At 42.5% G+C, this 18,523-nt stretch overlaps 1 protein-coding gene across 2 annotated transcripts in view; it reads left to right on the top strand.

The window, feature by feature from the left end:
• Positions 1 to 18,523, top strand: part of PLEKHM3 (pleckstrin homology domain containing M3) — a 226,327-nt gene that overhangs the window by 110,737 nt on the left and 97,067 nt on the right. For both annotated transcript variants that reach the window (XM_055573295.1, XM_055573296.1), the window contains exon 6: positions 7,188 to 7,251. In XM_055573295.1, the coding sequence (XP_055429270.1) occupies positions 7,188 to 7,251 (64 nt within the window). The remainder of the gene's footprint in view (positions 1 to 7,187; positions 7,252 to 18,523) is intronic.

Here is an 18,523-nt window from a genome sequence, read left to right as displayed (position 1 = left end):
CATCTAAGCTCTCCCATGTCCGGCTACACACTTTCCAAGCTCACACCTTGCAGTACCCTGGTTCCCAGCATGGGCACATACACACATGTACACATACAGAGCTTGTTCCCTGAAAGAATTATGCTTGTCCTGGCCTCTCTGCTCTTACCCACGCTGCCCCCTCTACCTGGAATACCTGCCCTTCCACTCCTTCATGTGGGTTCTGACGTGTTGGTTCTGAGGCTTTTCCTGAACAGGTGTCCTGCAGGCTCCCTCACCCATGCAGTCCATGATAGAGCTGGAGTTACTTGCTTACTTGTCTGTTTATCTCACTTATTTATAGGTATTAGGGGGAAAAAAACTGTCTTCTCCAAATTTCCTGTCCCATGTGTTCCCAGCACCTGCTTATTACAATGAAAATGTGTGCTGATTTTAGATTCTTCACCATGGTGACAAGGCACAGAGGTCACAGGACTGAACTTCATTTGCATTGAATTCTTGCACCATATGGTGATCACAAGTTGTTTTCTGACCAAAAAACTTCAATAACCATTCATTCTTTATTAAGCACACAAATAGTAAAATTATAAAATCAGTGCTGCCATGGCTCTCAAGGAGGTGCCCGACTTTGCCTCCCACACGTGAGCGGCTTCCCTGGCTTTCCCTGAAGTGGCTGTGTGCCCTGCAGAGCCCTGTAATGCTCCCCAAGCACACCTCGGGCCTGCGACTTCTCCACCAGCTCTTCCATAACTTACCCCTGGGAGGCTCCACTTGTTTCATCCATTCCCTAAAGAGCTCCCATCAGCTGGGCCACCTTGTACACCGAAGCCGCCATGGGGGGAAGCCCTTGGCGTCCCCCAAACAGGAAGTTGCCCTTGCTTTTCCTGGGCTTGGATTTCATGTCCTTATTTGCCCTGCACTTCCCCTGTAGACATCAGCCTAAAGAAAATATTCCAAGAAAGACAAACACTGTGTGATATCACTTATGTGTGGAATCTGGAACACATGTATACCTGTGGCGGATTCATTTTGATATTTGGCAAAACTAATACAGTTATGTAAAGTCTAAAAATAAAATAAAATTTAAAATTTAAAAAAAAAAATAAATAAAAAAATAAAAAATACAGCAAACTAGTGAATATAACAAAGAAGAAGCAGACCCACAGATATAGAGAACGAACTCATGGTTACCATTTCGGGAGGGGGGCAACAATATTGGGTGGGAGAATGGGAGGTACGAACTATCAGATGTAAGATAGGCTCCAGGGTGTATTGTACAACATGGGGAATATAGCCAGTATTTGGCAATAACTGTATCGTTCCGATTTTAGTATATGTGCGGCCAAAGCGAGCACTGCAGTAACTGTAAATGGAAGGTAACCTTTACAAACTGAATAAAAATTTTAAAAAAGAAGATATTCAGAGAATGCTCTTACCAGTTCAGTCTGCCTTAAAGACACGAGCAATGAGAAAGAGGAACAAGCTGATGGGGTTACCTGAGCCTACCTTTGAAACCCTTCTCCCCTCTAAGCAGAAAAGCAAGTCCCTCCCTTTAAATAAATCTTTTTCTTCTTTTATGTACATTAAAAAGTGTTTATTTACATTAAAGAGACATATTTAAATACCACGCTATCTTCCCTCTCAGGAAGTTTATTCTCATATTTGACTTCAATGTTTTCTTGATATAATTTCCATCCTCATGGAGAAGAAAAGCTGACTGGCATTATCTGTCTTAAAAGTCTGTATTTTTTAATTTATTTATTTATTTTTTAAGTTTTATTTTATTATTTTTTAAAATTTTATTTTATTTTTACACTTTACATTATTGTATTAGTTTTGCCAAATATCAAAATGAATCCGCCACAGGTATACATGAAGTCTGTATTTTTTATGGCCACCACTAAATCTCTTGGACACAACATCTCCTCCAAACACAATATACACAATATGTGTATATTGCATTTTCCAGTTCTTTGTGTCATTAGGACCGAACTCTTGTAAATTATTAGTATTAGACACTGAAGAGTGCCAAAGAGGAGACAGAAAATACGGTGCTTCTGGAAGGGCTGAGAATTTCTTCCAGAGGGAAAGAGAAAATAAATATGTGAAATATATTTACACACAGAAACAACACATAGCTGACTTTAGCTGTATATAGATCATGGTCACACGCTAGTAAAGTAATGCTCAAAATTCTCCAAGCCAGGTTCCAGCAATATATGAACCGTGAACTTCCTGATATTCAAGCTGGTTTTAGAAAAGGCAGAGGAACCAGAGATCAAATTGCCAACATCCACTGGATCATGGAAAAAGCAAGAGAGTTCCAGAAAAACATCTATTTCTGCTTTATTGACTATGCCAAAGCCTTTGACTGTGTGGATCACAATAAACTGTGGAAAATTCTTCAAGACATGGGAATACCAGATCACCTGACCTGCCTCTTGAGAAATCTGTATGCAGGTCAGGAAGCAACAGTTAGAACTGGACATGGAACAACAGACTGGTTCCAAATAGGAAAAGGAGTACATCAAGGCTGTGTATTGTCACCCTGCTTATTTAACTTCTATGCAGAGTACATCATGAGAAATGCTGGGCTTGAAGAAGCACAAGCTGGAGTCAAGATTGCCGGGAGAAATATCAATTACCTCAGATATACAGATGACACCACCCTTATGGCAGAAAGTAAAGAAGTACTAAAGAGCCTCTTGATGAAAGTGAAAGCGGAGAGTGAAAAAGTTGGCTTAAAGCTCAACATTCAGAAAACTAAGATCATTACATCTGGTCCCATCACTTCATGGGAAATAGATGGGAAAACAGTGGAAACGGTGTCAGACTTTATTTTTCTGGGTTCCAAAATCACTGCAGATGGTGACTGCAGCCATGAAATTGAAAGACGCTTACTCCTTGGAAGGAAAGTTATGACCAACCTAGATAGCATATTCAAAAGCAGAGACATTCCTTTGCCAACAAAGGTCTGTCTAGTCAAGGCTATGGTTTTTCCTGTGGTCATGTATGGATGTGAGAGTTGGACTGTGAAGAAGGCTGAGCGCCGAAGAATTGATGCTTTTGAACTGTGGTGTTGGAGAAGACTCTTGAGAGTCCCTTGGACTGCAAGGAGATCCAACCAGTCCATTCTGAAGGAGATCAGCCCTGGGATTTCTTTGGAGGGAATGATGCTGAAGCTGAAACTCCAGTACTTTGGCCACCTCATGCGAAGAGTTGACTCATTGGAAAAGACTCTGATGCTGGGAGGGATTGGGGGCAGGAGGAGAAGGGGATGACAGAGGATGAGATGGCTGGATGGCATCACTGACTCAATGGACGTGAGTCTGAGTGAACTCCAGGAGTTTGTGATGGACAGGGAGGCCTGGCGTGCTGCGATTCATGGGGTTGCAAAAAGTCAGACAAGACTGAGCGACTGAACTGAACTGAACTGAACTTAAAGGAATATGAGAGATGACTGTGCCCAAAGTTGGTTAGTTATTGTGAGAAGAATGAGCAGTGTTTGGAGGCAATGAGGACCCACCTGGAGTGGAGAAAGTAGAAATCCTCTTTGTTGCTCATCAGCTGTGTTCATTGAACGTATCCATCTCCAGCCCTTAGCACAACACTGGCTCATTTCAGGCACTAAGTACTGTTTGTTGACTGGATCACCAACTGGCTGTAGTACCCCAGTAAGGGTAAACCAGTGTGATTCCACTTGTAAATCTGTAATTAATTCTTACATCCTGTATACTCTCAGTTGTGGAAGTTTAAAGATTTTAGAGAAGAACTTTAAGTAGCAAAACATTAACGATATGCTACCCTGCTAGGGTTCATTTCAGTCACCTTCCTTCTAACATTTTCTCCAGCTGACCTTCATGTGTTCAAACCAACAGAAAAGACAGGAGCTCACCTTGAAATGATTTTCCAGCCTACTTGTTTGGTTCACTCTGTCTCTTTTTCTTAGCTCTGCTGGCACATTGCTTTCATTTTATTTAAGAGACTTCATTACGAAGCAGTTGTATCTGAAAAAGATAATTCCTCCTATTCAACCACACTCAAACATCCTTTTTCCCCATATTAGATGACCATATTCTGCAGCCCTAGTGACCTCACAGAAAGACTGAATCCTAGGCTTACTTCTCTGCACGTATGTTTGGGTCTCAACTTGCAAGTGTTTATATATATTTAAAAATATCTAAATGTAATCTTGTATTCTGGATTAGGCCCTTGGGGAGAAAAAGGACATTAGTGAAACAATTGGTGAAATCTGAATAAGTTCTAATTTACATAATTGTTCATTTCTTCATTTTATCAATGAACCATGGCTCATGATTGTGTAAGATTAGGGGAAGCCGGGTAATAGGTATAAGATCACAAACATTTCACAAAGGGAGGATGTATTGGGAAATCAAGTACATGTGAACATCCTGGTTCTTTTCAAAGCAGTTTTTCAAGCATGAGAAAAATTGCAGACTACCAAAGTGTACTTCATATACTTCTAGGCTTTGTAAGATAGACAAAATAAAACAACCCCTGTTCATGCCAAGCCTCCTCCTACTCGGTTTCCTCGGAGGTCCGTTCCCCACCCCATCCCCAAAGCTTCTGTGCTGATGTCAGAAGTGCCCCTGGCTCTCCCACGTCTCTCAACCCCACATCCCTGAGGGCCACACTTGCTGTCCCCCACATGAGCACTTGCTGTCCAGCACAGATAAATCTCAGTGCTTTATCCCGTTCCCCAGCAGCCTGCCCTGTGTTGGCCAGTGACATCACCATCCTGACATCCCAGCTAAGTATTTCAGAATCACCTTCAGTTCCTTTCTCCTTTTTCACCCATTCCAAGTGTTGTCAGTCCTCCCAAAGGGTCTCTTGTGTCTATGTACTCACCCATTTCCTTTCGCCATGTGGTCACCCTAGGCCACAGGTACCTGGTCAGGACTGTCCCTACCTGCAGTCTTGCCACCCTCCCCACTGCCTTCAGGAAGTGGGCATGACCCAGCACATCAGTGTCAGTATCCTTCTTTTAAAAAATAACAATTGGTCTATATTGCTGCTGGCCTAAACGGTAATAAACACCTACCCGGAAGAGAGATGTATTATACAGCTATATTAGACAGTCAGTTCATACCCACGTCTCTCCTTCTTCCATCCTTATCTCCAGGAAAGTAGAGAAAGCACAGACCTTTGGAGTCAGAAAGTCCTGGCCTTGAAGCCCAACTCTATGACCCTGGACAAATTAGTCTTTGCCTCTGAGCCTCAGTTTCCTCTTATGTAAAATGGAGGTGGTACCTACTACATGGGGCTATTGTGAGAACTAAAATGAGATGTTTATTGAGGGCCACACCCAAAGCAGGCTCTTCTCATTGTTAACCCTGCAGGGGTCATGAGGAACAGGTCTCTTGACGATCTCTGTACCCTATGAGTGTGAATTGAGAATGGAAGTTGGTCATGTCTCACGAGCCCTCCTGGGCCCATGGTCTACCTTCTACATCAGGGGCCTCTCAGTAGGAAAGCTTCATCCCTCATGGAGGGACTGAGCACTTTGCCTACACCCTTCCCAGCTGGGCAGGGACTGTGTGCTGCTTCCTGTCACATGTGCAGCCCCAAACCATTAGAGGTGAAGGGATCCCGGCCTCAGGAAGTGAATTCTATTCTTCAGAGTACAAGGACCGTGTCACTCAATGGTCTGTTCTCACTCTGTGGATGAAACAGGGATTTTCAGCAGAATTCTTCAGAAGCTATCATTCTTCCCAGGAGAAAGCCAAACTATTAATACAAAATGCCTATCGGGGGCCTCCCTGCCGGGGACTTTTTCTCATTGGTTCAATGCCCTTTCTTTCTTCAGTGGCCTAGTACAGTAGCTGGCACATATCTGTGCTTAATCAGAATTGAATGGATAGAAAGATGAATGGAAGGATGAAGGATTTAATCTCTAGGATTTGTCCAGTAATGCACACTTAATTGAAAGACTGAATAATGAATTCCCCAATGAGCTAGGTATTAGACCAGTGATTCTAAACCTTGGCTGCTCTAATCACCAGGAGAGTTTTTGTTTTAAGACTGATTTCTGGGTTCTACTGATTCCTATGCCCTATTATTTTCTAAAAGCTCCTAAATAATTCTAATAGACAGCCAAGGTGGGCACCTACCATGCTGGACCAATCTAAAAGTATGTACCCCGTGCATAGCTCTTACATCCAGTCACCAAATTGTAATTAACGGTTTATGATCTTTCCCTCACTTGACTTTATGTTACTTGAGCTCTGATACTGGGACTGTCTCGTTCATAACTGTCTTCCACTGCCTGGCACATGCTTGGCATATAGTAGATCATCACTAATGTTCATTAAGTTGAGATGGTTTCTTTCACTTGGGTGGTTCTATGCAATTTTCTTGTATCCTAAGGCAAAGACAGAAAATGCTAACACTGTGAGTTTTGTTTTATATGAGTGTGTGTGTGTGTGTGTGTGTGTGTGGTGTTTTGTAGCCATCTATGCTTTAGTGTCTGTATACTTGTCCCTAATTCTTTTTTTTTTCCCATGTTCACTCACTGTCACTTTTCCAGATTCTATGAACTGACAGCATCCAAAGATATTGGACTTTGTCAGGGAGCCTCAACTTGAAATATTTTGTCCTATTATTTCCATCCATACCTGGTCTCCAAAGCTCATCCCTATAAACGTAAGAGGATAGTTCATTAATGTGAGGTCTGGCACCACATCCTCATTAATGAAAGCCACAGGAGCCTCTAGAAAAAGACACACAGGTTGCTACTCTCGTTGATTTTCTCAATTCCACAATCTGTTCATTTAGACATAGAATAATAGAGCTGGAAAGATATTTAAGATACCGAGTTCAGTCATCTTCATTAAACAATGAAGAATCTGAAGGTACATGGGTTTTAGGACTTGCCTGAGATGACACACCTTTCAGGGGCACAGCTGGTGCGAGAAACCTGGCGCTCTGGTCCTCAGGCCTGGACCACTGCACTGTACTCTGAGTATCTTGGAGTACATCAGAAATCAAAGATCACACTTTTACTTCCTCTTTGGTATCTGTGTTAGAAAGAAAAATATCTGGAAAAGGTATTATTATCGGTTTCTCAGAGGATGTGGGGAGGAGGAGTTATTATGTGGAAAAGGATTCTTGAATGAGAACTTAGAAACTTCTCAGAAAAAAGTGTTTTGTGGCAGTACCACAATTTGTGTTTCTGTCCTTGTTTTCAGAATTTTCCCCAGAGAATACCTCCTTCAACAGATCCACCTGTATTCCCTCGCTGATCTGCAGCAGGTAAGCACTTCATGGGGCCGTTGCATGCCTGTGTTCTCCCTGGGCACGTGTTTTTGTTGCTTACGTTCTGGGTACTGAATTCTGTCATCATTAGTGTAGTTATATTCACAAGCCCAGACAGTTATTTTCTATTCAGAATGAGAAAGCTTAATGTAAAAAGATATTATAGGACAATAAGAAATGCAGGCTAGGATTTAGAGAAACTGGAGCTCTCGTACACTTGCTGGTAGGAAGGGCAAGTGGTGCAGCCACTTAGAAAAATGTCTGGGCAGTCCCTTAAACAGTTAAATGTAGAGTTTCCCTGTGACCCAGCCATTCCACTCCTAGGTACATACCCTAGAGAACTGAAAACATTTGTCCACATAAAAACTTGTACGGGAGTGTTCAAACATCATTATTCATGATAGCTAAAAAGTGGCAACAAGTTGAGTGTTCATTAGCTAATGAATGGATAAACAAAATGTTGTATATCCACTTAAAGCAATAGTATTTGGACATAAAAAGGAATGAAGGGTACAACATGGATGAGCCTTAAGAGCATCATGCTGAAAGAAGCCAGACAGAAAAGAATAGATATTTATGGTCCTTATTTTATGTAGTCTTTTCTTAGAATGTCCAAAATAGGCCACTCTTTAGAGACAAAGAAGGTGAGTGATTGCCAGTGCCCAGGACAAGCCATGGGGTGAGGAGTGGCTGCTGATGGTGTGGGGCTTTCTTTGGGGATGATAAAAATGTTCTGGAATTATTTGTGATGGTTGCACAACTTTGTAACTGTACTAAAAGCTAGTGAATTGTATACTTCAAAAGAGTGAATTTTATGATAGGTGAATTGAATCAGTAAAAAAAATTGTACAAGGAAAAAAGACATCAAGGACAATGAATATATTAAACTCTGACTTGTGTTCAAACCAAACAGTTGGATGGTGTTACATTAAAAAAAAAACAACAACAGAACAGAGCATGTAGGAGTGAAAATCATCTTTTTATACTTTTATTAGTATACATATATCCTTTCAATGATTGACCAAGTTAATAGCCAGGAAGAAAACCAACCCAAAGTTCTGAATATGTTAGGCTTTGCTTAATCATTTAAATCAACAGCTCATTCTCTAACATGTTTTCAGATGCTACATGAAAGCATTGCTTTCTTTTCCATATTTCCTGGATTCTTTCAAGAGTCAATTAAATAATAATAATCAGTTCAGTTCAGTTCAGTCACTCAGTCATATCTGACTCTTTGCAACCCCATGGACTGCAGCACGCCAGGACTCCCTGTCTATCACCAACTCCTGAAGTTTACCCAAACACATGTCCATTGAGTTGGTGATGCCATCCATCTCATCCTCTGTAGTCCCCTTCTCCTCCCATCTTCAATCTTTTCCGGCATCAGGGTCTTTTCAAATGAGTCAGGTTTTTGCATCAGGTGGCCAAAGGATTGGAGTTTCAGCTTCAACATCAGTCCTTCCAATGAACACTCAGGACTGATTTCCTTTAGGATGGACTGGTTGGATCTCCTTGCAGTCCAAGGGACTCTCAAGAGTCTTCTCCAACACCACAGGTCAAAAGCATCATTCTTCGGCGCTCAGCTTTCTTCACAGTCCAACTGTCACATCCATACATGACCACTGGAAAAACCATAGCCTTGACTAGACGAACCTTTGTTGGCAAAGTAATGTCTCTGCTTTTTAATATGCTGTCTAGGTTGGTCATAACTTTCCTTCCAAGGAGTAAGCATCTTTTAATTTCATGGCTGCAATCACCATCTGCAGTGATTTTGGAACCAAAAAAATAAGCCTGCCACTGTTTCCACTGTTTCCCCATCTATTTCCCATGAAGTGATGAGACCAGATGTAATGATCTTAGTTTTCTGAATGTTGAGCTTTAAGCCAACTTTTTCACTCTCCTCTTTCACTTTCATCAAGAGGCTCTTTAGTTCTTCTTTACTTTCTGCCATAAGGGTGGTGTCATCTGCATATCTGAGGTGATTGATATTTCTCCCGGCAATCTTGATTCCAGCTTGCGCTTCTTCCAGCCCAGCATTTCTCATGATGTACTCTGCATAGAAGTTAAATAAGCAGGGTGACAATATACAGCCTTGACGTACTCCTTTTCCTATTTGGAACCAGTCTGTTGTTCCATGTCCAGTTCTAACTGTTGCTTCCTGACCTGCATACAGGTTTCTCAAGAGGCAGGTCAGGTGATCTGGTATTCCCATGTCTTGAAGAATTTTCCACAGTTTATTGTGATCCACACAGTCAAAGGCTTTGGCATAGTCAATAAAGCAGAAATAGATGTTTTTCTGGAACTCTCTTCCTTTTTCGATGATCCAGTGGATGTTGGCAATTTGATCTCTGGTTCCTCTGTCTTCTCTAAAACCAGCTTGAACATCTGGAAGATCACAGTTCATGTATGGTTGAAGCCTGGCTTGGAGAATTTTGAACATTACTTTATTAGTGTGTGAGATGAGTGCAATTGTGCGGTAGTTTGAGCATTCTTTGGCATTGCCTTTTTTTGGGATTGGAATGAAATCTGACCTTTTCCAGTCCTGTGGCCACTGCTGAGTTTTCCACATTTGCATATTGAGTGCAGCACTGTCACAGCATCATCTTTCAGGATTTGGAATAGCTCAACTGGAATTCCGTCACCTCCACTAGCTTTGTTCTTAGTGATCCTTTCTAAGGCCCACTTGACTTCACACTCCAGAATGTCTGGTTCTAGGTGAGTGATCGCACCATCATGATTATCTTGGTCATGAAGATCTTTTTTGTACAGTTCTTCTGTGTATTCTTGCTACCTCTTCTTAATATCTTCTGCTTCTGTTAAGTCCATACCATTTCTGTCCTTTATTGAGCCCATCTTTGCATGAAATGTTCCCTTGGTATCTCCGATTTTCTTGAAGAGATCTCTAGCCTTTCCCATTCTATTGTTTTCCTCTGTTTCTTTCCACTGATCACTGAGGAAGGCTTTCTTATCTCTTCTTGCTATTCTTTGGAACTCTTCATTCAAATGGATATATTTTTCCTTTTCTCCTTTGCTTTTCACTTCTCTTCTTTTCACAGCTATTTGTAAGGCCTCCTCAGACAGCCATTTTGCCTTTTTGCATTTCTTTTTCTTGGGGATGGTCTTGATCCCTGTCTCCTTGTCACGAAGCTCTGTCCATAGTTCATCAGGCACTCTATCTATCAGATCTAGGCCCTTAAATCTATTTCTCACTTCCACTGTATAATCATAAGGGATTTGATTTAGGTCATACCTGAATGGTCTGGTGGTTTCCTACGTTCTTCAATTTAAGTGTGAATTTGGCAATAAGGAACTCATGATCTGAGCCACAGTCAGCTCCTGGTCTATTATTAATAATAATAGTAGTAGTAATTGTGACAACTTTCAGAACATATCAAACTGCTGTGATTCGGTTCTTTTCTTTGTTGTTTTGCCCTGAAGAAAGAAGGTCAACTTAATCTGTGTTTAGATCCTTCACTCATTTTCAAGACTGAAAAAATAAATAAAACCTTGAAAAGTAATTTCACCTCAAGGATTTTATGTTTTTGTTTTTTTTTTTTTTGGCTTCCCCAGAGGCAGGCAACTTATTTTAAATGGTAGGAATAGTTTTAGAGTGTTTATTAGAGAGGGCTGAGTGAACACTAGGGTTTTGATTTTCATTTGTGCATCCAACTTAAAATCTATTTGCACCTACCAGCTCTCTCCACCCCTTCAGTCCTGCTGCCCTTTACCACGTAATCAAACAGTGATCTGCTGGCTGGTATGGAAAGAGATGCAGTTTTAATTGTGATTGCCCAGTGGTATTCACGGGGAGGAATTAGTTACAAGACCCAGTGTACACCTATGTATTTCTAGGATCAGGATCAGTGATCTAAGGGCCCAGACTCTTAGCACTGGAGAAGTGAGTTTAAAGGCACAGGTGGTATATTCTGTAAAGGTGGTTTGAAATAGAATGAGTAGGCTCCAGAGTGAGTACTTTTTGAGGAAGCCTTTCAAAAACAAGTTATGATACCAGATGAAGAGAAAGAATCTGTAATTCCATATTCATTTTAGGGTGTCAAAGTAGTGTAGCTATTTGGCATAATAAAGCCTTCTCTTTTAAAAAGCTCTCTTATACCCTGCTGTCTTTTTTCTTTTTGTTCCCCCTTGTAATAATCAAACCATACAATGCCAAGCAGCTTACCTAAATCAGTGGCAGCTGTATTCTTGGTGGGTGAGACCATTAGCCTCAGAGCCCCATAAGCAGCTTAATCAGTTTCAGCCTCCATCGTAAAGCAACAGAGGCAATCTACAGCTTATCAAACTCCCTGTAGGCGGGGGTGGCCAGAGCTCCATGCGTCTATTTATTCCGCAGTTCTCTCTAACCTGCTTCTTTGTGCCTGGCTTTAAGATCTTCAAATCTATCATATTGAGAGGAAGTTTAATTCAATTACTTTTTCTGCCTGAGGTGGGTTAAATTGGATTTAGCTTTTGATCTATCTACATCTAGGCTATCAGTATTGAAGGAAACCTCTGCCCCATCTTCCCTTGGTTTCTGTAAATTTCTGGTCTGTTTTCTGAATCTGAACTGTTCTTGCAAATTGATAAGTGAACACAAGAATGGGGAAAAATACTATTGCTTTGTGACAGTGCATGTCAGACATAGCAGGAAATCCCACCTCACTAACCCAGCTGCCAGCCCAGGTTGTCCTGTACCATTTCCCCCTCTGTCTGGATGCTATGCCACTCTGTTTCAAGTCAGCTTCAGGAGTTTCAGAATATTTCCTCCATTCCATTCCCATCCTCACTCCTAAAATAAAGGTCTCTGTAAAAGCATCCTTGGACAGAAAGGAGATCAAACCAGTCAATCCTAAAGGAAATCAACCCTGAATTGAATATTCATTGGAAGGACTGATGCTGAAGCTGAAGCTCCAATACTTTGGCTACCTGATGCGAAGAGCTGACTCACTGGAAAAGACCTGGATGCTGGGAAAGATTGAGGGCAGGAGGAAAAGGGGGCAACAGAGGATGAGATGGTTGGATGACATCATCAAATCAATGGGCATGAGTTTGAGCAAACTCCAGAAGATGGTGATGGACAGGGAAGCCTGGCATGCTGCAGTTCATGGGGTCATAAAGAGTAGGACACGACTTAACAATGGAACAACAAATAAAAGCGTCTCTTCTATCAAGTGAAATGACTATAGAAAAATGAATTCAGTTTATAAATTTTGCAAGGGAAAGGAAGAAACTCAAGTAAGTAACTGAAGAATTAATCTTGAGTAGTGGACATGGCAACCCACTCCAGTATTCTTGCCTGGAAAATCCCATGGGCAAAGGAGCCTGGCAGGCTACAGTCCATGGGGTTGCAAGAGTCAGATGCAACTTAGTGACTGAACCACGACTACAAATGTCAGTATAAGTATCTCTTTCCTAAGGGCCTAGATTCCTTTCTACAAATTTCTCTCAAGTGAATTTGAGTTTTCCTATTAGCTTTTATTTAAAACACAAAATGTAAATATCTTCCTCTCCAGAGAGAAAAAGGTAAAAATTGAACAAACATGATAAAAGGGGATTTATAAGTATATATCCAAAAATCTTAAAATAATATAGTACACAACATTACCACCCTAACTAAAGACACTGAAAGAATTGTGGTATCAAAAAATGTGCAACCTTTTTCTTTCTTGCTGTTTTCATGTTTATAAGTAATAGTCCCCAAAGTTTTAGCAGATAGATTCACTTCAGCGAATCAGCAGATTATGCCTCTGATATTACACTCAAGAAAAAATTCTCCCGTCTTCTTAGTATTTGAATTCATTGGCCTCTTTGCATGCACTCTGTCTACTTTTGTACACTTGAACATGGGAAATAAATAGCACAGACTGACACTCCTCAGCAAATGAGACTTCCTCAGTTGTTCTGGGCACTTTAATCACTTGCCCACTGGCCAGTGAGTGGTGTTGCCAGTTATTGGCACCATTGGTAGCTTATGACAGTGCCAAATCTTGTCTTTTTTTTAACCATTTATTTTGTATTGGAGTTTAACTGGATATAATCCAGTATATTGGATATGCTGGAAAAGATTGAGGGCAGAAGCAGAAGAGGGCATCAGAGGATGAGATGGCTGGATGGCATCACCAGTGCAATGGACATGAACTTGGGCAAACTTTGGGAGACGGTGAAGGACAGGGAAGCCTGGCGTGCTGCAGTCCGTGGGGTCACAGAGTCGGACATGACTGGGCAACTGAGAAACAACAACAATAGCTGATTAACAATGCTGTGAGAGTTTCAGATGGATAGCAAAGAGACTCAGCCATACATCCTGAATCCATTGTCCCCGAAACTCCCTTCCCATCCAGGCTGCCACATAACGTTGAGCAGAGTTCCCTGTACTATACAGTAGGACCTTCTTGGTTATCCATTTTGAATATTGTAGTGTGTACATGTCCATCCCTAACTATCCCTTCACCCCATTCTTCCCCCCCGGCAACCATAAGTTCCTTTTCTAAGTCTGTGGGTCTGTTTTGTAAATAAGTTCATGCGTATCATTTCTTTTTAGATTCCACATATAAGGGATGTCATATGACTTTTCTCTTGCTCTGGCTTACTTGTCTTTTTATCTCACCAGTAAGGAAGCTGCTCACTGGCTTTAACTAGCAGGTGGCACGTGTAGCAGTTAACTCCCACAGTCATTCCTAATCAGTGGCAGGGGCTTCCCAGGTGGCTCAGATGGTAAAGAATCCACCTGCAATGCAGGAGATGCAGGTTCAATCCCTAGGTCAGGAAGATCCCCTGGAGAAGGAAATGGCAGCCCACTCCAGTAATCTTCCCTGGGAAATCCCATGGACCAAGGAGTCTGGTGGGCTACAGTCCATGGGCTCGCAAAAGACATGACTTAGCAACTAAAGCAACACAGCAATCAGTGACAGCATCGTAAAATGTAGGACAGAACAAGTACTTCTCCTGCCCTAGCAGCAGGGCACGGAAGATGGGGGCAGGGACTCTCCGAATCCCAGCAGCTGGGTGATGGGGTGGGTACACCAGCTTGAGTTATTCATTTAAGTTTGGAATTGCAAATGAATTTCTTTTCAGTAAAGTAGATATTGTTAGAAAAACATGCGATCTTTGCTCTTTGAATATAAACCTGACAGAATGTGCTTTTTTTTTCTTTCAAATAAAATCTTACAAATTTTCAGGAGGTTTGAATGGATAGTGGTGTTTTAAAATGACACAGCAGTTCCTCAGAAAGGATTTGGCAGGCAGTGTCTATCTTAAGTATGTGAGAATGAATGGACAAGTGTTGGTGCATGTTTTTAATGGGGAAACGAGGCTACTTTTTTAGAGATTTTTTTCCCAGTTTGATGCTTTGAGAAAGGAAAGTAGAATAGAAATTGTGTTTTGTTATTTTCAATCTGCCCAGCATTATTGGAGATTCATGGGATGGCTTTACAACAGAAATACAACAAAAAGATACACTCCAGTGGGACAGCGGAAACAATCCCATAACCCTCCATGCTTGGCTTTTTGTGTTAGTTCTCCCCTTCCTCTGTTGCATGTGTGACATCTCCTTACTCAGATCCCTTTGGCTCTTTTAACACTGATAAGCAAATTCCACATTTTATCAGTAGAATACATTAGTATATGCAAATTAGCATTCACTGGATCCTAGCTGCTCTCAAGGAGCAAATCAGAACCACGGTTTAATATGTCATTCCTCGGTCTGTGTAAGTGAATGAAGGCTTCTTCTAAAGTTCTTTCTACTTGCTGAAAGGAAAGGTCAGACTTGACTTCTAAATTTTGGCTACCTGTGATCTTGTGACAAAAGCCTAAGATGTATGTAAATGACTAACTCTTCTGGTGTTACTCACCTTTGGGACGTATGTAAGTTAAGCAATGAATGATTCCATTTGTACACGATTCATGAGAAAGGATACTGGTTGATCCCAGGGGTGAGGCAGTTGGCTAGAGCAGCCCTTCCCTACCACTCCCTCCACCACTCACCGTCTCACCTGCCAGCACACACACACACAGACACACACCACACACACACGCTCTTCTTGTAGGCCAATCTCAGAACTGATTTCCCCATTGTTCACCTTCCTGGGCCCTAACTGTCCAGACTAGCCCCTACCTCCAGCTTAAGACAATGCGATTCTAGTTAATATGAAACACAGGCATACTTCATTTTATTGCACTTTGCAGATATTGTGTTTTTCACCAGTTGAAGGTTGGTGGCAACCCTGCGTTGACAGATAATGATCAGCATTTTTTATTAATAAAGTATTTTTTAATTAAGGTGTGTGATTTTTTTTTTGGACATAATGCTTGTACACTTAATAGCAGTTTAGTGGGAAACCATAAAATTCATGTGACTCGCTTTACAATGATATTTGCTTTATCTCAGTGGTGTGGAACTGAGCCTACAGTAGCTCTGAGGTATGCCTATATATTTCCTGAGAGGAGTAAATTATTATTTTAGCACAAATTCTTTTGTCTTATTAAGTCAAAAGCACAGAATGATACCTGAGGGGAGATAAATTCCAATAGGTGAGTTTTAATTATGAAGAAAGGTGGAAGAATCTGAACTTTGGAGTACTTCCGAAAGAGATGTGAAGTGGGAAGAGCGCTAGAGCGGAGGACCCACAGCCCTCAAGAGCCATGGAGAGAGAGAGGGGTAAATCAGAAGCCTGCTGCCTTTCTAGAGGGGCCTCGGGTGGTCTGAATTGTTTGTTTTATGCTAAAGCAGTGAACATTTATACTAAGCAACTGAGCATGTGAATGTTCCGATGACACAATGGACAGATGGATGAATGGATGGATGGATAGATACACACGCTTGTACGTACACTGTCCTGAACTCATTAGCACTCTCTCCCCATAAAAGAAAAGCAAACAAATTAATTTAACATAAGCCCTTAAACAAAACAATGTTAGAAATGCTGCTTTGTAAAATAATGCACAGAATTCTGAAAGCAAATAAAATCTCAATGTTTTACATATTGGCACAACAGTAGGTTGTTCAATGTTGCAAATTTTCTGAACACTAAACCTTCCCAAACAGCTCACTGACTTTTCAAGCTAGATTTTTCTCTAGTTTTCCACTCCCACAGAACTCAGGAATTGTCCTCCTTGGGGCTTAAACATTTGTCAGAATTGGCTCCTGAAGAAATAACACAAGCGGTGGCCAGCCCTACCATGAAGATTTTCTAGTGTGTTCTTGCTAGTGAGTATGATCACAAAAGGTGATGTTTAAGGCATTTCGAGGCCACTTTTTAAAAACATACTTGGCCGAATTCTTCTCTGAGGAAGTATGCAAGTTATTTTGCATGGCTCTGCCCCACCAAGCAAACACAGAATCAGAGAATGTTATTCTCTGTGGGCGCTATTCACAGAGTCAGCAGACAAAGGCCAAGCCTAAGTGGGCACCCAGCGCAGCTGCCCTTTCACCGAAGAAGTAACAGGTGATGACCTTTATTCACACAAGGGCTGACGTCTTTGAATCCACAGCCCGCAGGAACACAGCGCCTCGGTGCCCACAACCCAGTCACTGGTGCCGAGACCTCAGGAGCCCGAGGAACTTGTATTCATGGCCTCTCAGCACCCCTGATCCCCGCGCCATTGTCCACTCAGGCCTTAGCAGGCAGGATAACTAATTAGGAGCATTCGGATTTAACCAGCAGAAAAACAAAGCGTGACAGCTTGCCTGAGTTGCTTCATGGCCAGAACCTGTGTCCCCTGCAGCCGTCACAGCCTTCAGAAACTCCTGAGTATAATCTGGGGCAAGATGGGGACAAGGCCTCCATTAAAACATCACTAAATCTCTGTGAGTACTTTCGTCAAGGTCAGTCCAACCAGTGAATGAGTTAGGAGAGAGGACCATAAGTTATCTGGGAGACAAATCATGCCATTTAAATAAGGAGGGTTTTCAACAGTGAATGTTGAAGAGAACGTGATGTTTCACGGTGAAGGGAAGAGACCAAATGTCCCTTCCTTTGAAGGATTGGCAGGTTGGTAGCAGAGCAAATGAAAAGTCACTCTTTCTCAGGAGAGCAGGTGGGAACAGTTCCCAACTCGTGTTTCGTCTCCCAGGGTTTCAGATTCTGGCAGGAGGGTAGGGGGGAAGTGACAAGTGCCACGGCTGTAACCGGGCTCTTCTGACTCCTTCCCTGAGGCCTCTGGTCCTCGGAGACCTGCTGATTATGACTGCTGGCGTTTGAGTGTCGGGGCCAATTAGCCGAGTGGGTTAACACAGATGATTAACACAGTGGTATTGCAGATTGTTCGTTACACCAGCTGGTTAGTCTTTGCCCAGAGAAAACTGCCTGCCTACAGACCCCCGCCCCACACCCGACTGCAGCCACACACCTAGCCCACAGACGAGCGAAGGGCTAGGGACGGTGGGGAGGGGCTCCGCCACAAAACATGGCTAGCCAGGGGCACAGGTCTTGCTCTTTTGGGGACACCAGGTGAGAAAAATGGCCCTCAGTGATGAGTACTGGATGGAGAGCCATGTCGTCCAGGTGAGAAAGAGCTCAGAGATTAAGATTCCAGAGGCCAGCCGTGAGCCACCCCTGCCCTCCAGCCTACCCTCGCCCCGAGTATAAAAAGCCAGCCAGTGGATGACGATGCAGCCACACCACTGGACGGTGCTCGGTCAGCGCTGAAGTCACTTCCCTGGAGTCCGGTTTCCTGGCCGCCTCGTCTGCTTTGGCTTCTGACCATCTGCATTCTGTTGTTAATTTGGTGGTTTGTGTTACTGTTGCTGTTTCCCACTTATTAAAAAGCAGTTGTAATACTGACTAGGCAAGGGCCTGTTTCCAAAGTCAGTTTACTTAAAGATAAAAGGTCGGGTTAGTGTGGCTCTTACTGAAGGTGAAATTGGACTCCCCCACCAGCCACCGCCCCCCACCTCCTCCTCAGCCTGCCACCTCACATATAAATATGTTTTGAGTCACTGGGAGCAGGCAAGACAGTTCAGTTCAGTTCAGTTCAGTCGCTCAGTCATCTCCGACTCTTGCAACCCCATGACTTGCAGCACGCCAGGCCTCCCTGTCCATCACCAACTCCCGGAGTTCACTCAGACTCACGTCCATCAAGTCGGTGATGCCATCCAGCCATCTCATCCTCTGTTGTCCCCTTTTCCTCCTGCCCCCAATCCCTCCCAGCATCAGAGTCTTTTCCAATGAGTCAACTCTTCGCATGAGGTGGCCAAAGTATTGGAGTTTCAGCTTTAGCATCGTTCCTTCCAAAGAACACCCAGGACTAATCTCCTTTAGAATGGATTGGTTGG

This window comes from Bubalus kerabau, chromosome 3, assembly GCF_029407905.1.
Source record: "Bubalus kerabau isolate K-KA32 ecotype Philippines breed swamp buffalo chromosome 3, PCC_UOA_SB_1v2, whole genome shotgun sequence".
In the NCBI taxonomy this organism is placed as follows: domain Eukaryota; kingdom Metazoa; phylum Chordata; class Mammalia; order Artiodactyla; family Bovidae; genus Bubalus; species Bubalus kerabau.
The sequence above is the reverse complement of the archived record's forward strand: the minus strand, read 5'-3'. Positions and strand labels throughout refer to the sequence as shown.